General features: G+C 36.5%; 1 protein-coding gene across 3 annotated transcripts; it reads left to right on the forward strand.

Annotated features, from left to right (window-relative positions):
- Positions 1-26,396, forward strand: LOC139962952 (fibroblast growth factor receptor 3-like). Of its 3 annotated transcripts, XM_071963372.1 has the most exons (13): positions 4-316; positions 3,914-4,108; positions 4,583-5,026; positions 6,349-6,528; positions 15,257-15,709; positions 18,597-18,725; positions 19,175-19,345; positions 20,392-20,573; positions 23,077-23,160; positions 23,623-23,840; positions 24,978-25,115; positions 25,485-25,620; positions 25,838-26,396. In XM_071963372.1, exons 1-13 carry the CDS (start codon positions 187-189, stop codon positions 26,006-26,008), a joined length of 2,631 nt encoding a protein of 876 aa, XP_071819473.1. In that variant the 5' UTR covers positions 4-186; the 3' UTR covers positions 26,009-26,396. The 3 variants fall into 3 exon arrangements, with proteins under 3 accessions (XP_071819474.1, XP_071819475.1, XP_071819473.1); XM_071963373.1 differs by lacking the exon at positions 4,583-5,026 and having other exon boundaries at positions 1-316; XM_071963374.1 differs by lacking the exons at positions 3,914-4,108; positions 4,583-5,026; positions 6,349-6,528 and having other exon boundaries at positions 2-316.
- The last annotated feature ends 583 nt before the right edge of the window (positions 26,397-26,979 follow it).

Consider the following 26,979-nt stretch of genomic DNA (forward strand, 5'->3'; position numbering starts at 1 on the left):
GTAGTTATCGATTGTAGACTTTGAAAGAAATTCTTATCCGTGAGCTTTGAAACGGAGAAGGAGGCCCGTTGAAGCTCCCATATACTTTGTTCAAATAGGTAGAGCAGAGATCCCGTTTATAGTCGTTCCCAGTATGCAAATTTCTCTCCGTGTTAAATAGCTGAAGAAGTACCGATATAAGGAAATATGGAGGGGCGAAAGAGATGTCTTAGTGCCTTATTTCTTGTTCTAAATTGTGCCGGCTTGTTAGCTATTAGTGATGCTGAACCCTCGGATGGAAGTGCATCTGACAGTTACAGTAGCTCCTCCAACCAAGGTAAAAGTTTTATAGTATTTCACTGCTTCGTGTGTTTTACATAAAACGGGACGATATACTATTACTTAAAATACGAAAAACGACACTCCATTAGCCTGGTTATACAACGACCAGCCTCATTTTGTGTTATACTTTGTACCTCAATTATTTTTATGTTTTTTATTTAAAATATGATTTAGATGCGCTTTAGATTATATAGTACTCATGTGATAGCTTTTGATAAACGCCATTTGTCCAGATGGCACCACAGACCTCCTACTTTAATCCAATCGCATGTAGGGCGTAGTTGAATGTTTAGCCAATCGAAACAGGTTGCACTGAATCGACCATTCTTCGAGTTTGGGCCAAGATATTGAGATGTGATTCTCAACTATAGCAGTGTACGTGGAATATTTGTCTCTTCTATGTGAGTTTCACATTGTTTGTCATCAGAAAACTTCTTTTAAAGCTTGTCGTGCTGTAGTTTTACCTTTCTACAATAAGCTGCTATACCGTAGGGAAGTAACCTGTGTACTAACTACACAATTCACGCAGACGATCATCTATATAGTCAAATGAAAAGAGCTGGAACACGAGTGAAGCATAAACGAAAACAATTTCATTATACGTATGATATGAATCGTAGTTCATACGGCCCGTTTTGTTTATACGTTGAGGTTAAAATATAACAAACGCAAACATATCAGGCCACGTGCTCCATTCTTCCCTAGTTACTGCAACTGGTGCTTGTTTCGCGTCGTCGACTATAGTATTCCACACAATACATATACCGAAGTTGGAAAGTAAGCGATATTTTTGGTGCAGGGCGTTCCGTCTGGGCTTTCCTTTATTGCTAATATTCACGTAAATTGGCCGTTTCAAGTTTCCAAAAGGACACTCAAGGATTTATCAAGGCATGTTGGAAACTTATGTTGATTCTTAGACTTTGGAAGTGAGTGCAGCCCTTATTATGCCGTTTACTAAGTGTTATAGCGTATGCTGTCAATGTTGAGCCTAGCGTTAGGAATATTAACTACGGTATCGCAATTATAATCAATTCATACGGTGAAACGATAATGTGCAAACATGAACAATCATGTATCAGAATGGTCACAAAATGATCTGTCAGGGTTCCAGTGTGACAAACACAACAAAACTATACTGCAAAACTGTACGAGGTTTTTATCGGCCAATTAGCCTACAGGTTAATTAAATCGAGCAGAGAACAAACTGTCACTCAGGAATTGTCAGACATGCATGTGGTAGGTCAATGCTCACAGATTCCCAAAAGAGGTCACAGACAGGTCAGCTGTTAGAAAATGGCGCGAAATGTTCTATCCATGATAACGGTCTGTTCAGCTGGGGTAAAGGGACGGTTCACTTCATACGCTAAGTAATACCGGTCACAGATGACCCAATTACGGATGACCAGCTACGGATAACCAAATTATGGGCCCTAAACATTGGATTAACAAAACCATATATAAGATACAGTCCAAATGCATATACCAAATATGCCTAAAAATCATCATACCAAAACGTTTCGATATCCACGACAGTGCTCCTTTTAAGTCGATCTGTCTGACCATTTTATCAACCCCTGCACATCAATACCTTTCATGCTGATTTCGAATATTCAATGCGAAATAACTCGATTTTATATCCATACAACACGGTAACTCTAAATACATTCACTACAACTTATATATAAACCACTTATCTTCAAAATCATTTGACTTAAACGGTATAGTTGACTTCAATTTGACCCTTTTGGCAAATTATGCAAAATGTGCAGTTCGAAATTCACACAAGAACAACTTCATTTAATAAATTGACAATGTTTTCAACAATTACACGACTGTCTCGACATTAAATAATCGGGTATATTAACCATAATTATTCAATGGGTATTAATATTTGAAATATCTTGACAGAATCGTCCTTAACTTACATATTAATTTTGCATATACTATCATACTTATTTAATCGCTGGTCTTACAAATAATACACATACATAATTATCCATGAATACTCACTGGTAAACATTATGAACGGCTTGTTCCAGCTAGGTAAATTCACAAGAAAGATATCTCCTTATATCACCTCTTGAAGAATGCACATATTTTACGGCTAAGACTGGTCTACGATTACAAAAGTTTTGTCCTTGGTCAAAAGCAGTAGTTTTTGCGGCTAAAATCGGAGCCAAATCTTCCCAGCGTTCTGTGGGCTATAAAACTGTGGCCGGTATATGGAGCCAACCCCGTGAATCCCAAGTCAAATATTAACGGTGCCAATTTCGGTGGCTGAAATATGGAGCCAAATTCACTAACTCTCAGCGGCTAACATTCGGATTCCATTTTGACATCACAGAAACTTTCTGGGCAACTCCCTTAGCCCATTCAATAACGTTTTCTTAACCATTATTCACAAAGCACAGAAGTATGAGTGGAATGATTCCAGCAAGCCCAGAGTACTAGAAAAAAGTAGTGATGCGATGCACTACCAGTCGAGGCTAAATTCAATACAAACTATTAAAGGTTGTCCTCATGTCAATTGCATGTAAATTAATACGCTGATTACCCTGCAGCATTCATGCCTTCTCATTATCACATAGCAAATACTTTCATAACTTCCTACCTATTTGCGATAAGCAATGATTATTTATTAGTTATACATTAAGTAGCATACGAGTAGCTTATAACATGTGTTTAAAGTCAATGATAAATTTCCTTTCACTTGTTACATGGCTAATGACGAAGTTAAGGAAGCAGATTGCCATGCAATCTGTTGCCGTCGCTGAAAATTTATGATGGCGATTTCTTCCCCTGCCCCTCCACATGCAGGCTCTCACACCAGAAATCCCAGAGAAACCCCTGTAATATATTATTCTTCAACTTCATGAAATAATTGGTAATGTTGGTCAATCCATGTTTCTTACTTAAAAAGGTCTGTACATATCATCGAATATGTCTTCTTGTTTCAAATGATGGTGATGTTTTACAGGTAAGTAAGAAGAGAGATAAGATTTTCGATAATGTCCTTTCCGCAAGAGAGCTAGTTGTCATATCAAACAGATTGAGATAAGGAGCGCAAGAATAATGACAATAATAATACCAAATATGTGTCTTTTTTTTTGCGTACATCTTTTTCGTTTTGTCGTTTGTTTGTGATATCATTTTTTTTTTCATTTGTTTGTGATGAATGCAGTTTGTTCTGATTATGAAATTCCATGAATTAAATCTCCTGTTTGTAGCAATTCAAGCATTGAGTTCATATCTAGGTGGAACAATTGGATGGGAACGTATCATTTATAATGGAAAGAGCAGCCTCGTGTTTCCTCCCACCCCTCACCCTCTTCCACTGACCGTTTGCAATCTTTTACAGAATATAACTCTCTTTATACTTAGAATCTTCCTAGTTTTGAATGCACATATTGTGCAGAAGATTGGTAATACACATGCACCACTCTATACAAGCTCTCTGTACAAGCGATGGAGTTGGGAAGTGTCACTAGAAAGCAGTTTTAAACGTGTATCACATTAATAAGAGATATCACAAATTGTCTCCAAATGTAATAACGTGTATAAGTGTCCGAAATTTATATCTCATTCCACATAGAGGACCGAAATGCTTGCTCTTTCCGGGGAAATTTTCTTTTGCATACCGACGCGATACGTCTAGATCCGTGCACGTACTGTGTATGTTCGAATGGAACAACAACATGTAATATTGAAAGCTGTCTTTCTGATGCTGGGTGTGAACCAGCTGATGTGGTAATCATCCCTGAAGAATGCTGTCCACAATGTCCATACAGTAAGTATACATGTGTACAATATACATCGTATAACCCTCTATGTAATATGTGGACGGGCAATTGGAAAATTCATTAACATGTCAGAATCATGGGCCAGATATGGCTCCCGTCATGATTAAAATGTGCGAGGGTGGTCTTCATGTTCACAATTTTACGCAATGCGGCACGCTTTTCCAATTTCCTTGATAACTATCATACAGACAACTCAACAATAAGAAGAGAGAAGGAAACATTACCATGTTATGTAAAGTTAAGGTAAAGACAGACATCTGCACCTGCAATTCATTTTGCGATCTCTGGACGTTGATCAAACTAAAGAAAAGGCACTAGTGTCACAAGTGTCGGATAATGTTCAATTCAAAGTAATAGTAGGAAACATGTGGCTTACACTGTAAAAGATACGTAAATATCAATACGATTAACAATATCGTTTCTTAAATATATATATATTTATAAATATCATGTTTCTTTAGGAATTGTCGTATCTGAAGCTACTATTACTGGCTTCAACAAATTCTCATTCATGGTGGGTGACACAAAACGTTTCCGGTTTGGCCTGGACATTACAGTCAACAGAAAGCAAAGTTCAACAGTTGTCAGGGGTCAGAAACTTTGGAAACTAAGCAGTTGGTTCAGTCGAAACGAAAATGGTTCAGGACCGACATTTGCGTTTCAAGACAACATCTTTAATGATAGGAATGCAGCAATGGAATACTCTAAGACAAACTATCCACCAATGTACTGGAAAAAATTGGGGGGAACATTGCAATCTAAAAACGCCACGTGTGATGACTACAAATACTTTTGCGTTGAATTTGGACAACAATCCAAAGCAAGGCCGCTTTATGACATTTCCTTCACCTTTCAATCGCAAAAAGAAAGACTGATTGATTGTGTACGTCTTGGAACGTGCAAAAGTGAGTATCCACATTTTAAATGTAACTGTGATGATTTTTTGTAACGAAAATCTAACAGGGTCACATTCCGTGCTTGCGGATAGGATGCCAATAAGGGTGAGTAATCGTGATACTTTTTTGGTGTACTGCGTTCAAGATTTAAGTATTAAAAAAGAAGCGTAAAGGACATTAGAAAGAAAAATTATGCTGCATTCCGATTCTCTCTAGAAGTTGCGTTATTCATCAAATGTTTTAGTGCAGCAACACGAAGCATAGCACGATGGTAACAAATTCGTTTCAAGGATGGCAAGTCTCAATACCATTCGTTAAGGACCGCTTCATAACAAGCCAAGTAGTACCGACTCACGGTATGCCAGGATTGTTCAAACCAGCTAATCAAGTGATGAGAATGGGATTGTTGAGGTGGCATCAAAATGTTGAAATGTTCACACAACTATATGAGTACTTTTTTCCAAATTGTTGAATAACTCACTTTTATTTCAACATAATGCAGAAAGTTATCGAATTTACTACTTGTCAACATTAGACAATTTGACATTTTTTTAAAAACTAAATAAAGAATTACTCACTTCATGTCAATGGCTTCGCATCTCAACAATTTTCTGCGATATGTACTTTAACTATAGATAAATGCAATTTTGCAATTCGACATTTTTTGTTTTTAAATTGGTCAATAGATGATTTTTCATTCATCAATTAAAATATTTGTTGCAATATTATGGATACGTTAAAGTGCCGCGAAATACTAGGATCTTTTTCTGTAATTCTGCTACAATACATCATTTTGCTGCAAATTCTTGAATGGGTGATAATCCGATACGGGCGTAATTAATCATATTTTGGAAACGTTCAGATGCCGTCAAAATATTAAGATCTCTCTTGTGACTTTGCTGCAAATTCATCATATGCTGCAAAATGTTGAAATGATGACATTCCGAAGCGAGCAAAATTAATTGGTTTGTTGCAAAATTTTATTTTCCGACATTTATTAAATGATCAAATTATTGTTTTGCTGCAATATGTTCTAACGATTATATCCCCGATGTGAGCATAGTTAATCTTTTGTTGCATATTGTTGAATTTACGAGATTTAAAGTATTCAATTATCATTTTTCTACAGATTGTTAAATTTTAATTTGTGGCAAATTGTTAACATGTCTGTGAACAATTAGTCACTTTGGTGAAAAAAATTGCTAAAGAATTTATCAAAATATTTTTAACATTTTTAACGGCACCTTATTTCCTTAATTACTTTTAAATTGTACTTGTTCAGATATTCGTTCACTTGTAAAAGATGTTTCATTATTCCTTATGAAATCAAGATTACACTGAGTGTAACTATCAGCAACACACTCTTCGGGACAACGAAAGAGTGGAGCTTGATAAATGCACAACATGCACCTGTCGCAATAAACTAGTGACATGCGAGACTGAAATATGCGGGGCCGAATGTGAAGAAGGAAAAAACGTTACAGAGGAGCGTTGTCCTGTTTATCCTTATCGTGAGTAGAGCCTTGTCCATAAGAGCTTATTTTTCGTAACAATAAAATTCTTTCCGAATTAATTAATGATAATGACCAATGTTACAAATCGTACTATACTTCAAACAGAACCAATTCAATCTTCAATGACTAGAACATAGAACAACCCTGCAGTAAACACAACGAAACAATTAACAATAACAGATCAAGTTTCGAACAGTCTTAGGAGATGAGCTAAACAGTTCTGTAGTACAACAAACTTACTTGTATTACTTTTTCAAGTTTCGGGCTTAGAATTATTGTAATTTTCTAATTTCAAAATGAATTTCATTTTGCCAAAAAAAAAACTCGTTACATTTTGGCATCATCTCACTTATAAATAATATTTACAATGGAAAATGAACAGTTCATTTTGGGTGATCTATCATTAAATTGTAACCCAAAACTAGTTGCCATGATCGGTATTCTAATAGAAAACAGGAAGTTACATGGCCGTCTCAAAATATGATTTCTGTATCCATTTTACAGACAGTGCAGGCAGGGTTATTATTTTTTGTCATTATATATAGATTAAGCGTATTGATAGCAAGAAGACAGTGGAGAAAATACCTCCAATTGAAAATACTGAACTTTGGTCTCGTAGAGAGTACGGAAAGGGATTTAAAAATGATGTACCAGTTATCACAATTGAGAGATTAAAGAGCAAGTTCCGCTTATCACACGCACGTGGAGGAAGAGAAATAGGCCAGATTAAGACACAGAGTACCGCTTCTGAAAGACTTGGAGTATTAGAAATAACATTTATGAGATGATCTTCTGGAGCGCAGGCTACCGAAGCCTGAAATGAACATTCCAAGTAGGAGAAACTGTAGAAAGAATACCGCAAAATGTTGTAAAGGGGAGCCTTGTCAGATAACATTGATCCCAAAACTGAGTATAAGAAATTGGAGAACCATCACTTCTGAAAAGCTCCTTGATGTACATAATCCCGACTTGACGGATCTTATTAATTATTCATTCTTATGAAATGGTTATTACAGATAATCTGATTCTCGAGGATTTTGGATGGAGTAACACAAGTAGCCTTATAGACCATGCAATGCAGACCTGTCTAATGAAAATATTCTTAATTTTAACAATATCGTTTACGTTAAAGTTACAATTAAACAGAAGTTCCTTCCGAAAAGGGGAAAGAGAAGCATCGAAAAGTATTCCAGTGACCCGTACCATCCTTGTCAACTAAACGTCTAACCCAAGAAGCTTTTAAGGTATTGACAAAGCAATCCACACGGATACTTTTGAACTCATCTTGAACAATAGGGTTGATCATACACTGTTAAAAATAATGGGCAAAATTTACCCAACTTTTTAACCAACGTTGGGCATGTATTCAGCAACCTCAAAAGTTGGGCAAAAATTGACCAACCCAAATAGGTATAATACATTCTCAACAGTTGGGAGGGGAATTACCCAACTGTTCAGGTTAACCATTTCCCCAACTGTTGGGTGGGTCATTCATTTTGTTGGGCAAATCATTTAACCAACGTATGGGTTAAGGCACCAGTAATGTATCCATCTGTTGAGCAGTTCATTTAGCCACCTGTTGGGTGTATACTAAATTTGTCCCAATTGTTGGACAATTCATGGATTTTGTTGGGCATTTACAACAACCAAATGTTGGGTTAATCCTGAACCACTTCCAACTGTTGGGGGTTTCTTAGATCGTGTTGGGCAATAATGGAAAAGAACTGTTGGAATTCTAAAAAATCTAAGACATCACATCCTTTGAAATAAAGAAAGATACTGTATTTTGTAATACATGGAACACCTTTATTCACTGACCTTGAAGAAGACATATATAACTATCATGGGTGAATAAACTTATTGTTGAATGAACTGAACTTGAAGAAGACATATAACTATAATGGTTGAAGAAACTTATTGTTGACTGAACAGTATAATTTGATATAAGAAGTCTTAAATTCAGGTATTCTTGAAACAAGGGTATGACCTGAAATAAATTAATTAATGAAGCCATATGTTTCATTTATGTAGGGTTCACGCACATTCCTTGGAAACTCATTTTGATCTGAAAACAACCTTCCCTAAAGTGACATTAACATTTGTGGCCTCAATTTTCTTAAGAATCCCACAGGATAAATTTTATGGAAAAAAATGCCAATGGCTTTGTGATTCCTTGCCAAGAGAACTAAAATCCCCCTTGTACATCATACACCAACTTTGCATTTATATTTTAACCTTTTAACTTAAGTTTAACCCCAAAAGTTTCAGTAATGTGGATCAAAAGCACATATACACCCTCCATTTCTGGAGTACCCATGTCAGAAAGTGTACTGGTTAAAATTAATATTTAACCAATGCAAGGGTGGATCAAAGTGGGCTGCAATCAAGGGGTGTAAAGCTCCATACTATAGTTAAACAGGAAGCAAAGCAGGTTGTCCGCAATGTTCTTGTACCTAAATGCTTACTGCCTTCAGCCCAGTACTGCCCTTGCTGTCTTTTCTTGTTTAGGAAATGGAAATTTGCTGTGGTCAGACTCACTCCCTCTCTAGATCTATGTTAGGACCTATGTTTTCTGACCATAGCTAATCACTTATTACCTTTGGAGTCTTTTAAACTCATCATTAATTAATTAATAATTATGTGGAACCATGTACAAAGTTGAATTTACAAATTTACAGCAATTTCTTTTGCACTTGAACAATTGTCTTCCACAATCTAATGATATTGGCAAAACATTTTCCACAAAATGATTACTACATAACTAGCCATCTTTAAATTGTTGAATAGGAAAAAGTCTCTTTTTTTGATGAACATGAATGTAACACTTTTAAACTTTTGTTCAAATGAATAATGGAATTAAAGGAGATACAGTATGAGGGCTGGCCAAAAAATGTCTTTGAAAATGTTCTTCACGATAATTAAAACAAAGATCCGCAAATTTTGATATATTGCTATGCTAATTTCTGTGTTTCTGTGCTGTGAAGCAAGCTATACATTGTTCATATGATTTAAAAACTGATAACATTCTTTAGGGCCATTCCATGTGACGTAAGACACAAATCAGAGCGAAATTTTACACTTGTTTTCAATATCATGTTCAGTACAAGTCTGTAGTTAAGTTAGAAGCCTATAGTTCCTGAACTTTGAAAACCCAAAATAAATTCTGTCACCACTGCGAAACATTAATGCTTTCCCATTGCGAATTATATCACCCTCAACATTTGTCACGTAAGTCACGCAGAGAAATGAAGAATTTAAACTTTTTGGAGGAAATCAATAAATCCTGTGAAGCATTGAGAGAAATCTGCTAAGGTGCCTATTATATCTGAAAAGGGCACATTGAGGAATAACTTCAAGGTAAAATTTTATTGATATGCATTTTATACTGATATTCTTATGCAAATTAATCACGTAAGGCACACTGTTCAGTTTCCTTTCAGTTTCCAAATATACAAGGTAACACAGGCTAAGGGAATGTTTGCAAGTTCATTACATTGAGATGGGGGAGGGGGAAGGGTCTATTCTACATATGTAAAAATGTAAAAAATAGTGGATAGAAAGAGCACAAGTATGTCAGTTCATTGTACACTAGCTCATCACACCGTAGTTGCTGGAAGAATTTTAATTGGTGGTGCAAATCAAGAGTAAGTTTCAAAATAACATTTGCAGTCACATTGTGCATGAAGCTCTGCCTTTCATGGGTGCCCTTAATAATGTTGTCATTTTGATTTAAGTGAATACAATTACAGAGTTAGTTCAAATCTAGATGTTGAGTTGTACATAAAAATTCCAATGGACTAGTTCTGCGAAATATCTTAACTTAAGTGGTACAGTAGCTAAATAGTTCCTTAATTAGCCGTAAAATCACGGCAACTGCCCATTTCAGCACGTTCATTACACAAATGTAACCTACATATACTCGTATCATCCACTTTTTTTACCCAATTCCATGATAAATGCATGCTTCAAAAATGAATTTCTAGACACCTTGTAATTTGTGTCGAAGTTTGAAACAGTGGTATTATGGCTTTGGATATGTATCCCTTTATGATACCTCGAGGAAAAAAGGTTCCGAGCCAGGTGATAAACTGTTTAAGGACTGGCAGCATTCTTCATGAAAGCTCTGAAAGACCGGATGGAGGAGGAAAGATTCTTCATTCCTGATTGTTTATATATGCAACTTTCAATGAAATCCCAAACATTTCGGCAGTGGTGCTGGTACTGCAAGTTGAATATGTAGTGTGCTTTATAGCAGATGTCAACTCCTTCAGAGAGTGTCTGCACGCTCACTGCGTGCCTCTCCAAGATAACAAACACTTGTGATGGTGTCAGCTTGAAGTCTGAGTAAAACCCAAGGATGAAAGGCTGAGATCTTCATTCACTGCTTATTCCCTGTAAGTATGAAGGCAACTGGGTGTGCTCCTGTCAAACCAATAGAAGCAATGAAAAGTAGCTTTTAGTATTCCATGTTCAAATTGATTTATTTCTGGTGTGTTCTATATTACAGCCAAAACCATTTACTTTATGCATATCACAAATATGTTATTGAACTTGTACTAGTATAAATTAAAAATGGAAACGCTCCCTTTTGATATGTCTAACCAGTAGGATGATACCAGCACACCACTGATTCATATGTAGAATTAGTTTGGAGGGACTTAACTGACTTAAGATCATCTAAGTGAACAAGAAGATTGTCGTAGGGCATTAGTTGGCACCTCCTTCCCATTCGAAATATAAATGTAGATCACAATGGGTACATGCTAGTTTTGAACTCAGGGATTTTTCACAATCCAATGCCCAGCAATAGCAATACTACACCTAATACTACTGATACTAATACTACTACTACCACCAACAACGACGACAAGAAGAACAAGAACAAAAAAAAAAGAAGAACAGCAACAATAACAATAATGATGAAAATACAGCTTAAAGGGCTTTACAGATCAGTGGAGCCTGTCACAATTCTCCAACAATCCTGGAGAGTAAGTTGCTGCAGTCTTTGTAATCCACACAGGGTTTTGCTCAGGTTCCTCACAAGTTCACATTTTCACCTAAGTGGAGTGAGGCCATCAAGATAGAGTGCCTTGCCTAAGGACACAATGTAGCCGGGATTTCAACCACTGATTCTTGGATTACGAGATTCAAACCCTAGCTGATTACAAGCAAAGTCAGCAGCTGATATGAATAATGCATTTAGACATACCCTTTTTAATTCAATAAATGATGAAGCATGATCTGTTGCCGCTGATCGTCCTCCAGTTTTGGCCTTGCTCCTGGTCCCAAAAATAAGTGGTAACATGAGCAATGATAGGTTGTCCTTCTCCTCTGCAAGTGAAAACAAAAATGCCAAATTTAACAAAGTATAAAAACCTCAAAATCAATGGTTATTGTAATATAATAGTCTATCGGGAAGTAAATACCAAATTCAATAGTCATCAGGTTAGAAACAATAGGGTAGGTAAGTAGCTGGGAGACCCCCCTCCCATTCAAAGAAAGATAGTGATCCTGTATTCAATATTGGAAATATACAGAACATACTTAACATCATCAACCTGGTTGTTCCTGAGGTAATATGGTTAACTTGTTTGACCTCTGCTGACTTAATTTATTGTCATTTGACCTAGTTTCTATATTATCTACAATAAACACTAAGAAATTACCGTAATATGCTGAAGCTACTGTAGCTTGCCACTGTAGCATAATAAAAACGATACACATTGTAAACATAAGCCCAAGATTTCAACCACGGATCACCATAGGCTTATTAAAAGGATAGAAAAGGTTATTGGAAGTTCGACCTCCACACTTAACCTTAACTAGCCTAGGAGTAGGTCTCGCTTAAGTAATCTAGGCTAGACATATAGTACGTACGTCGATATACAGGTATCCTTTTGTCACTGTGATAGGCTACACTACTGTATAGGCTCTATACGCTAACGTTGGTATTACTACTAGGCCTAGCATAGGAGTACAAAATGTTGATGAAAATTGTGTGAAAGAATCGTCCCAGTTTATTCCGATTACTTCAATCCCTTCACTGAAATGATTACCTTTCATAGACTGAATTATGTCGGGAACAAACAACCCCCAGCTCTTGAGTAGATCTTCCATTTCGACTTTTGAGGCTGTCAACTCGACGGAATATGTAACCCTTCGTCGTGCACGCGCGCTCAAGCACACTTTGCATTAGAAGTTACCCAACGTTGGTAAACGTCGCCAGGGTAAAGCCGAATGCTTGCCCAGCGTATGGTATAAAGAACCGAAATTTCGCCCAACATACGATTACGATGACAGAAAAGACCAACATGTGGACAAATATGAGCACGGAGTTTACCAACTCGATGGGTAAACAAACTAATCTGCGATTCGATCATTTTTATATATAAATTGGGCACTATTTGACCAACACAGTTGAAAGGGTACTTGCCCAACAATTTTTTTACCCAGTGTTTTAACAGTGTAGTATCTCTACTGACCTTATCACGAGCATTATGCCAAATAAAGTCGAAAATAATACTATGAACCTTGTTAATACAATCCTTACGAGGGTTTGGAAGAACATGGAAAAGATACACCAATTGGCTAATAGAAAAAGACAATTATGTTTCGTCTCATATAGGAGTCATATCTCTATAATACTCCACAACAGAAGTTGATTTTTAAGTCTAGATTGTTTTTTGCTGGTTGTTCAGCCGTCGTTGCCATTATGAGTGAAACTTATACCCAGAAACTTAATAGGGCCATAATTGAGAATCAGGTTCAGGTCAGAGAGATAATCGGGTGGAGTAATAAAGGAACCTAGCGGAAAGACCTGAGTTTCTGAAAACTTCACCTGAAGTTCAGAGGACAGCTTGAAAATGTTTAGGGAGTTGAGCATTTCAAGAGTCGAGTCTTTGCTACCATCACAGAGAATAACAGTATCGTCGGCATACTGTAGAACGTTCAATTCATGACCATAAATACTAATACCAGTAATGTTATTGTTAATAATATTAGCTTTAGAGAGAATATCAGCGCAGATTATGAACAGAAACGAGCTCAGAGGGTAACCTTGCTTAACATTTCCTTTTATACAAAAGGTACCGGTAGAATTACAATTGTGACATACACGAGCAGTACTATTACTGTACAAAAGACTATGAGTCATATTGTCATGTGTATGGTTTATAAGATAACAAATATAAACCTAATATTCTCACCAATAACTATATTTACCATAGACCCCGTTTGATTATCCCCGACACGATGCTTAATAATACCTTTCAATTTGCGAGCTAACACTTTTGCACCAATCTTAAAGTCGGTATTTAGTAAGAAAGATTGGTTTGTACTCAATTAGAAACCATGGGTCGTTGTCAGGTTTACAATGAGAGTGATCACTCCCCTACTTTGCTCCTTAGACAAATAGTGATTATGATAAAAGTTAAAGTCTCCGCCCCATATTATAGCCTGACAATGAAAGCTCTGTAAAATGCGTGTAATACTAATGCAAACAGGATCATCTACCATCTTCATCACAGCGAACCTTATATGTATAGTAAATAGAAGTTTGATGTTAACAAATTATAGTAATCCTTTTGTAAAGAGCCGTACCATGAAAGAATCAAATTGGCCCAAACTATTCATTTCTTCAGATTTGTTCAACATCTGGAGTACAATGCGTTTCTTGAACTAAGATTATATCAAAATTATGGCAGTAAATTTTTTGGAATTGCTGCCTAAGATTGACTGATTGTCTTATTCCCCTAACATTACTAGAACAGATTTTAAAGTCGGCCATCGATACAGCAAAGAGCCAAAACAAATGAGATATCGACTACATAAACGTGGTACTGAGATATCATTAATTATTAAGAAGGGTTGTTTAATAGCTTAACGTTAGCATACAGAGCAATTGAGATGGGAAACATGATGTTATCCAAACTTCTTCGAAAACCTTTTTTTGCAATTTTGTTAGTCCTCCTTTTCTGTCTGTCGTCTTTCAATCCAACTATACGTAAGTTGTTTCTTATTGAGAACCGCTCTTGTTTGTTTAGTAGACCGGCATGGTGATCTTTTTCACTCTTTTTCGTCGAGGGTATTACATCTCAGTTCATCTCAGCTCAGTAATTGACAGTTTCAGGTCTTCAAACGCCTTGTTGAAATCATATTGAAGGGACTACATCTCTTTAAGGAGAATCTTGCGTAGCCGATCAATACTAGAGTTTATGTCCCTCGCAAAATCACCTTCCTCTGTATCAGAGTTATAGTCTTCACTCCTTGAGTGTGATAGGCTAGAGCGAAGGCTATGTTGAGAAGCCGACTCATGAGGTGTTTTGCTCCGGAGGCTTCCTTTTGGTCTTCCAGCAGGCATTTCTTTACTCAGGAAGTATCCTTAATATTAATATACACTGTCAGAAAAGGGGGCTTTGCAAGACAAAGATATAATATTTAAAGCACATATATCCCAGTATAACCCAGTAGCACACCTTTGTGGTTAACCCAACATCACAGTTAGGTAGTCCAAAATCACAGTTAGTTAGTCCAATAATAATAAAAACAACAATGATAATAATAATAATATGATATGATACCAGAACCTTCGTGTCACAGACCTATCAAGTTTTACCACTCGGCAACAGTTAATCTACTGGTGTGAATGGATATTAAAGGCTTTCTATAAACTGTCAACGAGAGCGTATTACGTATGTTTTACGATCATTTGTTCTTACTTTACCAGGTTTGTACCCAGAGAGTACCAGCATCATCTACATAAGTGAACAAAATTTCACTGCTGGAACGCAAACATTGAATGTAACATTTGGATTAAATATAACCGTCGATCGAAAAAAGACATCAAGATTTATTCTGGGCACAAATCTTTGGGAATTAACGGCTTGGGTAACTTCCAGAATAGATGGCGGAGAAAATCAAATCAAGGAAACAGTATTCACAGAAGAGGACTCTTCAAAAGTGTATGACCAACGTAAAAATGACCCACCTTGGATGGCATGGGAAAGACTGCATTACGAAATAGATCTCTCCGGTGGAAGTTGCAATGATTTCCAGTATTTTTGTGTGAGATTTCAAAAAACAAAAACTGCAAGCACAACTTATGATGTTGATCTTGAAGTGATAACGACACTACCCAGACAAACAGAGGACTGTACGGAACTCGGCTATTGTACAGAGGGTGAGCTACTTTATTGAGAGTATGGTCATGTAGTACTGAAGTTTGCCAGGTGTACTTGTACCATTTTCATAACGCTCTCTCACATTTCTATGTACATTTTCTGATGCTGTGAATGGGGAGTAAACTCGAATAAAGAAATAGAGAAATAATGAAACATCAACCACAAAGTGTTTTTTTTGTTGGTAAAAAAACAGGGAAAAACCCTAGCAGTAGCGAAATTTATGTATTTAGAAAAATGACACTAAAGACGGTGGGCTTGGTAATGAGCAGCCAAATTGTGTTTGCGTGTGTGTGTGTGTGTGCACTAAGTCCATGTCATGGCACACTACGAGAAAGCACGTGAACTGAAAGGTTGCATACATCCATTTATAATACACAACTTAGAAACTTGAACACAAGTAAAAGAAATATAATTAAGTCCGGTAATTAAATCACATAAACACACGACAATGTGCAACTGTCAACGTAGATATGTAGAAACTGGAACCGTAAGCAGTATAGGGTTAAGGGTACAATACACACACTATGCAATTACTACATAATGGACCAGAATTGGCCTAGCTGGAAAAGTTTGAGGTGAGAGTGACGCTGGCAGGTGCCGTAATATTTTATGCCCCTTTCTATCCTCTCTTTATCCTTACTATATAGAATTGGATGAATATTCACAATGTCATATGCATAGATCAACACATTGAGGAAAGCAGATTTCGACACAGATTACTGTTCCCTCACCCACTTGGATATCTGCGAAGGCCTACAATTAGAGACGTGGCAATACTGCCAAGTAAAATAGTTCAAATTCACAGTATTTATTCTGTAAGACTGTTTTAGAGAAATGATATATAGATATTTATTCAGCCAATCATATAAAAATACAATGGAAATTGGTTGATAACAAGAGCCCAAAACATGAAAAATTTTAAACAACACATAAGACGTATAATAATGTACATAGATATGAAAACGTTCCTATAAAATATTAAGATGAACAAAATATAAAATGTACCTACAAAATATACATACATAACAAATGCATAACAAATGAAGTAGCAATGATCCTTGAAAGGCATTTCGAGATCTGTAAGATTTCCCGACTGGCTGTCCATTCGTTAAGCAATAACCAACCAAGTGCGCTAATACTGCTAATTTGACAGACCGATCATTCATGTGCGAGATCTGTACTGTTTTTGGTCTCTGGTTTACAGTAACGCAATCGTGTGAAAGCACTCACGAGCTGCGAACGTGCCAAATGAACTTGTATACTGGCACGCTGGGTGAACGACTAGTTCTACTTGTGCAGTTTCGCTGCGTTAAATAGTTGCCTTGACTTAAAACTTTGAAGTTCACAAATATGTTTCTAAAAAACTCTTCTTCCTCGTTTTTTTACGAAAGAACATTGTAGATACAAGTGGTCAACTCACGGTACCGTTCGTTATAATGTTTACTCATAGATTGCAACTTGTCGAGTTTCGCGTAGCACGATAGGACAGATGTCGCAGCACCCTCTGCTCATTCTTAAGCATGGTTGAGGAGCCACGTTGGCCAAAATTCTTGCGCATCCCATTGAAGGTCATCCTAAATATTTCATATGTTTAAGATTACCATATTTTAACTATCACAGGAGTAGTATCGTGCTACTTATTCACCCCCCCCCGCCCCCATGGAGCCACAAGCACCCGTTTTCGGGCCGTCTCACGTTTTATTCAGGGGGCGTTTCGGGAGCCTTCGTTTTTTTGAAATGTTTATCGGAAGCCGTTTCGGAAGACCCCCCTCTGAAGGCCGGAAGCACCCGTTTTTTCCGAGACTGTCTCCTGTTTTTCGGGAGCCGTTTCGGGAGCCTTTGTTTTGCGAGGTCGTCAACCATGTTGTCATCGTTTATTTTAGGTATTGCGTAAACAAGTCGTAACATGTTCATCATCTAATTTAAGAAACGCACAAAACGAGTTGTAACGCGACTATATTATGACATGATATGATGACATGATATGATGTCATCGTTATGTTGGGATTTGCTACAAAACGGTATTCATTTGATTTCGCATCAAAATAAAGAAGAAGCGAGTTGTTCAAATCAAGCACACTACTATAGCTGATTATCATGTACGACAAATAAACATTTCCAGAAATCTCAGACAAATTGTACAACGGCGGCTGGCGTACGTACGTGGCAGAAAGATAAACCCTAGTTAGTGTATCTAAAAACGAATCAGCGCATCGACGAATTCCCGAAGCTTTCAAAAGATATTTCAGGTTCATCACCAAACTTGACGCTTTTTGAGAATTGTATCGTCGATAACTTTATTGATTTGGAAAAGTTCGCCCTCAATTTTTGTAACGAAACAAAGCAGAGTGAACGGCAACATGCATAAGTAACTGCACAAGCATCGCCCGTCGAGAAAGGAGAAGCGCTGGATTAACGTGCCAGTAACATACTGAGGAATCTATGACCCGATTCTCGTTGGGAGGTAAGCGTCACGTTGTCGTAAATCGGTATCGAGGTTTACCGTATGTTAACATCAGGGAAACATTTCATCCTCATTAATGGCGCATTCCCAAGAAAACGTTGACATCATATCATCTAGTCGCGTAACAACTCGTTTTGTCCGTTTGATGAACATGTTACGACTTGTTTTACGCATAACTTTAATAAACGATGACAACATCGATGACGATCGATGACGAGATGACGATCTCGAAAAACGAAGGCTCCTGAAACGGCTCCCGAAAAACGGGAGACGGCCCCCGAAAAAACGGGTGCCTTCGGCTCCCCTGGGGGGGGGGGGTAGAAGGATAAATACTACTTACAGGTTATGTTTATAATCTCTTTCAAAACATGCCAACAATTTCCAGCTCACTGAGAACCATTATATATTATTTATAACTTCAGTTGCAGTTGCACCAAACAATCTCCTCCGGGTTGTCTGGCTTACAGTCATTCTGATCTTACTATTGTGTCTGATACTCTTTTTTCTGGTTAAAAGAAGGAGACTTTACCAGACTGTTCGTATCCAGTTGGGTAAGTTTCTATCCACTTCCATCCTCTTCATTTTTAGTCATCATAAGTTGCAAAATTCTTTAAATAGGTGTAGGGATTAATCGTTCTTCCGTAATCATGAAGTCAAAGTTAGTCCATTTTGCTCCGTGCCTTTAGAAGACTTATTTCCGTGCCACTCGTGTTCCGTGTTCTTGCAGAAGACACCTTTCCGTGCCCTTGAAGTAGAAATCGTTCTATGACCTGTAAAACAAAAACATATATTTGTGAATTCGTGGAAGCCATTTTCCATCTAATAGTTAATTTTGCGTGCCCGTCAAAAGACTTGTTGCTGCATCCATTTTGAAAGACTTCCGTGAATGACTATGGATAAGAACGTAGAGCCGCTTGAACAATCACTCCTTTTTCAACAGTATGCCATGTGTATCGTTTGTTTCGTAACAATTATGTTAGGAAGACCATAATATTTACAGAGAACACCAGGGATGTGGAACCTCTGCTAAAATCCAAGGAGATAAACCTCTGTCAAGTCAGGCTGAAAGAAGAACTCGGAAAAGGTGAATTCGGTGTTGTGTATAAGGGAGTTATCACGGGAGTCATTGGTTATCCTGACAATATGGCTGTCGCTGTTAAAACCACAAAAGGTATTTTGCATTTCCCGTATAACGTATATTTAGTAGTTCTGAAACAGAGATAGATGAGAACAGAGATTTCCAGCAGCTTGTTATGTTCTTTCATATTGATATGTTATGTTAGTTTCACACATTATTACACAGCTACAGAGGCTTCATAATCATTCAGTCATTTGATTTTCCGCCCAAGAAAAGTATGTCTTAACAGACGTAAACAAATAAATAGCTAGCATTTTCAAAGAAAAGAAATAAATACTTGATGACTTGTGTGGATTCGGTCTCCAGTGCGAGACATCAAAGACCAGAGTTCGAGTCCTCGTGTTCGATGCCGTACTACAGCTCTTATGTGAGTTTTGAGGTAGCCAAGAAATCACTGGCCACAGCGTCACCCATGCGGGAGGGGGGGGGGTGCACGGTGACAATGACTGAAAAAGCAACCACCCATCTCGCTGGAGACGCCCGTCCAGACCCTGTGTTGTCTGTAGGGCCTGAGAGTGCATGCCATATTCAGGAGTATAGAAGTACTTTGTATTCGTAATCTCTCACTTAAGCCCAAACCATGGTTGGGATAGTGTGAATGTTGAATCTCCTTTGAAGACGAATTTTTTTAACTGCTATAATTGCCCTGTTGTTTCCTGCTAGGCCACTGTTATTGTTAATGACTAAGGGGTTTAGATCACTGAAGACCTCAGAAGTATAACCATTACACGGATTCAGATCGTCTAAAACATTCTCTGCTCCGACAAATTTGTTGATAATTTGACCAAATTAATTTTCTATATTGAACTAACATTACATTATTTCTCGGAGGAAATTATTCTCCAACTGATATCCTGGAAATTCACAGGCTTTATTCATATGGGATTGCTGATCATATAAATAGCTCTTTACTCTTCTTCCGTCCCAATTTATCCCTTTGGTATACAGTTCGATTTAGAACTATGTTGAACTAGGTTTGAAAGAATGGAAAGAAGATTCCCTGTATTTTGCATTTCATGTCCAGAGATGTTGTAATTGCATTTGTTTATAGTACGTTTTTTTTTTACACTTCTTCACAGTCGGCGCTTTCGCCGAGGCAAATGAAGACCTCTTAGATGAAATGAAGTTACTCTCCTCACTTGGAGAACACAGAAATATCATGTCCCTTGTTGCCTGCTGTTCAAGGAAAGAACCTTATTACCTGATCACTGAATACATGCAATTTGGAGATTTACTCAACTTCTTGAGGAAGTGCCGAGAGGTAAAGTCTATATATGCCAGTTGTTACTCTTCCTACCACACAAAAGCAACGTTTTATGGGAATGAAATGATATGGCAGTAATGAATTACGCATCTAGAGCTGTAAGCTGTATGCGATAATATGGAACTGCTCTGTAACGTATATGTATGCGATTTTATCTGATAATTTAAAGAACCAATCTTAATTGGCTAAAAGTAAACCAGTGATTACGTGAAAAATAAATTTGAGTTCATTCATTTTATACTTTGTGTACCGTTGACGGTATATATTCCCTATTTAAATATTGCGGTTACCAGGTGCAGATGCAATTGGGGTGTGATGGTGTTCACCAAACCCACCCACCCTCCCAACCCCCCCCCCCCCCTCCCTACCCTCCCCCTGTTCAACCCAAACATAATATGGTCATTCCGTGTCAAATCACGGATGGCTGTTGCTGCACCCTCCCCCAAATATTCCCAAATGTTTGGTATGATTGGAACACCATGAAATAAGCATACTTTGAACATTTCAGTTGTTATTGCTTCACAATTGGCCCATTTATCACACAATGTAATATGTCATTTTCTTGACTTTTGAGGTCTCATTTTTCATCAATTAAACATCCTATTACCTTTTTATTACAGTGCTTATCAAGTCTGTCCCATAGAACAGGAATATAACATTGGGCTACAAAAACATTGTATTGTGGAGTTAAAGGTGTCCAAATATTCTATTTTTGTATTTTTCAATAAAAAATGTGCTATTTTTAGTGATAAATTGCTCCTAAACCATTGCTTCAGGGTACTTGATTCTTTCAGAGGTTATTATGTCTAGTACAAAATATACACAATAATGATAACAATGCTTTCCTATGATATATTTGCAAGTTGTACAAGTTGTGCTATTTCATGCTGCGATTCAGCATGAGGAAGGGATTTTGATGCCAATTTTTACTCATTGTCCTTATCCAAATGGATTTTGTAAGTGGATACAGTAATCAATACAGTAAGTGTTAATGTAAAGGTATTCACATTAACTAACAGTTCAAATTGTTAGGCATAGAAAACAGGAAGGACCAGCAACACAAAAGCTCCAGATTCATCTTTCAAAAGAAACTGTTGGACTTGCATTCAACTCAAAATACAATGCTATTGTAGTAATGTCTCAAGCAGTCTCTATGATGGATGCACTTTTACCCTTAGAGGATACTTAAGTACTATGAATTAATTTATGTGCTAATACTTTTCTGTAATATTGTGAAAATGGCTTGGCTACTATCATGTTTGGTGGGGATCCATTTTGATAAGGACAATGAGTGCCAGAAGACTATGTTTACACCTAACACTAATACACACTGTACATGTTTACCCAGTACAATGTATGTACTGTGCACACTTTATATGTATGTACTTGTTGAAATTCATTTTAAAGTAAAATCTTTTAATTAAATGAATTAAACCAAATAGTATTTGTTTATATGACATTAAAAACTGCACAGTATTGAATTGAATGACCTTAAAGTACAATACCTCAAAACATGTGGAACATCGAAACAGGCAAAACGTTTTGTTTTTTTGTAAAAATCCCAAACTTTGAGGACTTTTAATTTCAAAATAAGGCGAAGTACCCTCCTGAAATATTTTGTACAAACAGGGTGGTACTAAATCTCTTCCAAAAAAAAAAAAACCGATTTTTGCAACATGACGCGTTTTGAGTTATTGGCTGTCAAAGACGACCTCTTTTGTAAATCGGAGCAACTTAACAACTTCATAAATTAAATTGAGAAAAGCTAGAACCCTGAAATTTGTTTAGGTGAAAAAACTTTATACTTATAATTAAAGTATAAAACCCTGACAGCTCTAACATGCAGCATGAAATAGCAACTTTAGAGTTGCACAACTTGCAAATATATTATAGGAAAGCATTGTAATCATTATTTTGTATTGTTTGTACTAGGCATAATAACCTCTGAAAGAATCAATTACCCTGAAGCAATGGTTTAGGGGCAATTTATCACTAAAAAAACTCCACAAGACAATGTTTTGTAGCCTAATTTTTTATATTCCTGTTTCATGGGATAGATTCTATAGGCAGCAGTAATAGAAAGGTAGTAGAATGTTTAATTGCCGAGAAATGAGACCTCAAAAGTCAAGAAAAAACCGAAATGTCAAGGTGGCGACAAATTGCGGAATTTCAAAGTATGAGAAATCGGCCACTACAATATACTCCCAAATTTGGTGATTTGATTTGGAATGACCCAATATTAAAGGTAGTTATTAGCACAATCGTGCGTGTCGACCTAATTATAGATTTAATTTAGCCTAAAAGGAATCCTTCACACTCGTAGGTCACGTTGGTATCGGCATCAACGACCACACGGCCACACACCCTCTTTTTCTTAAATCCTGGATCCGCTCCTGATTACAAGCTTGAGATATGCAATTGCTAGAAATACGCTGTGTTTATAAAGGTACGAATGTTACTACTATACTACTATCTTCACTGCACCTTATTCTTTCACCAGGAAGGCAGTTCAGCCATCGATCCGATATACTCTTTAGGGGAAGAAAAACAGATCATTGTGGCTCGCGATATCACAAATGGAATGGTGAGCATTCAAACACCTTTGATGTTATAGTAGCCTAACCATATAGCATTGAATGTTAGGATGCGATGTCTGCATCACAATCAACATTGGTTATTATATACATTGGTGATTCTCGGCATAGCTAGAAATGAGCCTGTGAGTTCGTAAGTGTATAAATGGTCCAATATAATCATTTCAAGGGTTAAAGTTAATATATTCAGCCCCAGCCAGAAACACACTTTGGTTTTTTATTCCCTTTGACTACGTATGTCGTCTACAAATTGGTTGGACTTCAAAAGTCTTCAACTTAACTTGCAAATATTTTCTTTGACAGTAGCGTAGCTAGGGTTTCAGTGTCCCTGTTCGAGAGAGTACCGAGATCTGAAACCTTGAACGTTCAAAGAACTGTATAGGTTGACTTTGTAGGATCCATAAATCAAATACAACATATCTATTAAAAATTATTTTATTATTTATCGACAGGCCTACATGGAAAATGCAAAATGTTATCATGGAGACCTTGCAGCTCGAAATGTGCTAGTCGGTGATGGTTTAAAAGTTAAAATATCTGACTTTGGCATGTCCGATGACATCTACACGAAAGGATATAAGAGGCAGGAAACTGCAGACAAGAAAATACCTGTTAAATGGTGTAGCCTAGAAACTATTTTCAGTGGGATATGTTCTTTGAAAAGCGATGTGTAAGTATCGCAATGTATACATTTCGCTTGATTACTTCACAGTTTAGTTTATTGCTCCGGTCTAAGAAATCGTTTGGGTAGTATATGTATTGGTGGTTTATATATTAAAGATCCAGGAAAATTTACAATAAATCGTGACGCAAAATTAATTTCAGACAGCAATTACTTTGCCGCTAGTGTACACGATAATCTGAACATTTGGTATTTTGGTAAAATTAATAAAAGACACAAACACAACAACCATCGTTTTGCTTATGTGAGAGAGATCTTTGTGAAAAACAGCTTTCCCCAAACAGCTGACAGAAATCTTGTTTCGTTAGGGAGATATCACAGAGGAGTTTTAATTTGGTAAACTTGAGATGACGTCATAGAACCACTAGAAGCTAAAACCTTTTTCTTTCTCTCTTTGTTTCTTTTGATGTTTTTTTTCAAGCTAAATCTGAACAGAATTGACATTTAAACCCCTGCCATCATCTCTTAATCTGATCTTTTTTTTTAATGGGTTGGGTCGATCATCTCAATATCTATCCCTCTCTTATTTCTCTTTCTCATTTCTCTCCCACTCTTTCAGTTTATTTCTCCTCTATATCATTCTCGTCAATAATCTATCAATACCTATGTTGAATTGAAGTTTTTTATGGACACTAACCAGTTGGCAATACTTCTGTTTTAAGTGTACATCATATTATGCTATTTCATACTGTACTGTGTGTTATTTTTTCTTCTGTACAATAATATGAGAACTTAATTTGAAATTACTTTTCTTTACTCTTTGAATTGTATATGTATATTACAGTAATCATATCATTCAATATGTCGATTTGAATGGCAGCTTTAATATTTACAACATGTATTGCTTCAGTTATTTTCTACGTCTTTTCTGTAAAATTCGATCAAGAGGAGTATATTGGGTCTTGTGCTTAACATACAACAGAAGGAGGGACATCATTATTTTAGATGAAAAATGTACTATAAGGTGCAAAAATATAGGTATTCTTGAATAAAAAAAATTGTTGGGGAATCTTCTGTATAGGTGTGGTCAATAAAATACTGTTTCATGAAGGTAACTTGACGTTCAATCTGGCGAAAGAAATATACGAACGACGTGCAAGTATTCTGTCTCATTTTACTTCTTAGGTGGTCATTCGGCGTTGTATTACATGAAATATTTACATTGGGTGGATCGCCATATCCTGGCATGGCACTGCGATTTCTGGTGAATAAGTTACGAGAAGGCTATCGTATGGAGAAAGCGGAGCATTGTCCAGATGACATGTGAGTTTAGTTCTGTGTGATCTGAAGAAGTTTCCAATCAACACATGTGCAGACATTCGAAATTTCCAAACGGGAGTTTCCTTCAATGTTCAGTTTGCAAAGGTATCTATATATATATATATATATATATATATATATATATATATATATATATATATATATATATATATCTATATATATATATATATATATATATATATATATATATATATATATATATATATATATGTACTTGTTTTATGATTTACTATTATTATTAATTACCTGTACTTGTATTATGAAAAGAAACTACTTAATACAAAATTTACAATAAACAACATATTTGGTGGGTGATATCGACCAGCTTGTTGATTTACTTACTGTTTTTAGCTATCAGTTAATGCTCAGATGTTGGCAAGAGGACCCAGCGGACAGACCAAAATTCGTCGACCTGTCTGAAGAACTTGGGGAATTGTTGGCTAAAAGATGTGATTACATTCAGTTTTCAGTGGATGACGAGATGGCTGTAAGTTTTCTTAAGTCTTGTTGCAACATTTTTGCATCTCTATAGTTTCACGAAAAGGGACATTCCTTGATTCTTTCAAATTGTTTGATTTATTTGTTACAAAATTGTATGCTTTTCCGGAATCTCACTGAGACTTTACTGACCTTACCATCCCTTGTCAAGTCTCCTCTTGATACTTTACTATTACAATGTACGTTTAATAATTTTGGTTGCAAAGGAACCTGATGGAGAAAACTCACATGGACAGTCTCGGGAGCTACATCCCATCGATGAGGATGGAGGAGAGGTGGGTGTAACTGAACTGCTAGCTGTTCTTCAAGAAGACGAAAAGGGACGTTCTCTTCAATCCAGAGAAGACAAAACAGATGAGAGTTTGGGACAGATTTGAACATGTTTAAGTTTTTAAATTCTTTTTTCGACCTTCAGAGGCAGGTGGTGGTAATTATACACATTTGTAAGTGTATAGAAGAAGTTATGAATTTATGTATGTATGTGTGTATGTATGTATGTTATACATGTATATATGTATATAGTTCGTACCACTCGACCACAGGGATTCTACTGGTGTGTTAAAGCGTATAAATTGGCTTTTGAATAACTGTCATTGAGGGCGTATTACCCAAGTGTAATGATTGTACAGAGTGCACCTCTGGGGCTTTGAATCTGAAAATTTTACACAGAATAACCACTCTTTATAGGCAAGCCAAGCCGTAAATAAGAATTGAATGTGTAGCTAATGGTATGACAGATATATAGTAAATCAATAAAGAATAACACACCAGAAAAAATCCACTTAATATATATATATATATATATATATATATATATATATATATATATATATATATATATATATATATATATAGTATCTATGGTTTAATACCTTTTAGACATGTACAAACTTCTTCCCCAATAAATCAACCTTTTCCAAAAGATCTTCAATAAATCCAACAAATTTCGATAAATATTTAAAATCCACTTTTAATAATGGTGAATTCTTATTTGTATCCATGTTGGAAACATCCAACTCTCCTCGAAAGCTAAACGTAGGCATGCATGGTCCTTTTAGCATACCAAAGGATTATTTTTTAAAGGTTGACAATTGGAAAACCTTTAGTCCTGCTTTGTCATGTACAGAAGAAAAAAAGCACCAAACATTTGAGAGACTTTAATTATGTTTTTATATTAATATTGCGGGTTTCAAAATCTGCAGCATTAACTTATGCAGCATGTCCGGTAAGCTCTTTTCGATCCAGAAGGCTCGTCGGTGTTTGCCTGAGTGTTAAATTGAAGATGTTCTTTCAACTTCATATAAACAAAAGAGCACTTTTGGATGACATTCAACACCGGATCATCCTT

Source organism: Apostichopus japonicus, chromosome 21 (genome assembly GCF_037975245.1).
Source record: "Apostichopus japonicus isolate 1M-3 chromosome 21, ASM3797524v1, whole genome shotgun sequence".
In the NCBI taxonomy this organism is placed as follows: Eukaryota; Metazoa; Echinodermata; class Holothuroidea; order Aspidochirotida; family Stichopodidae; genus Apostichopus; species Apostichopus japonicus.

Excerpts from the sequence above, each read along its gene's own strand:
- LOC139962952 (XM_071963372.1), top strand. The coding sequence starts at position 187 with ATGGAGGGGCGAAAGAGATGTCTTAGTGCCTTATTTCTTGTTCTAAAT. Across the intron at positions 23,841-24,977 it reads TGTTCTTTGAAAAGCGATGT|GTGGTCATTCGGCGTTGTAT; the intron begins GTAAGTATCGCA and ends TTTACTTCTTAG. Across the intron at positions 25,621-25,837 it reads CAGTGGATGACGAGATGGCT|GAACCTGATGGAGAAAACTC; the intron begins GTAAGTTTTCTT and ends TTGGTTGCAAAG.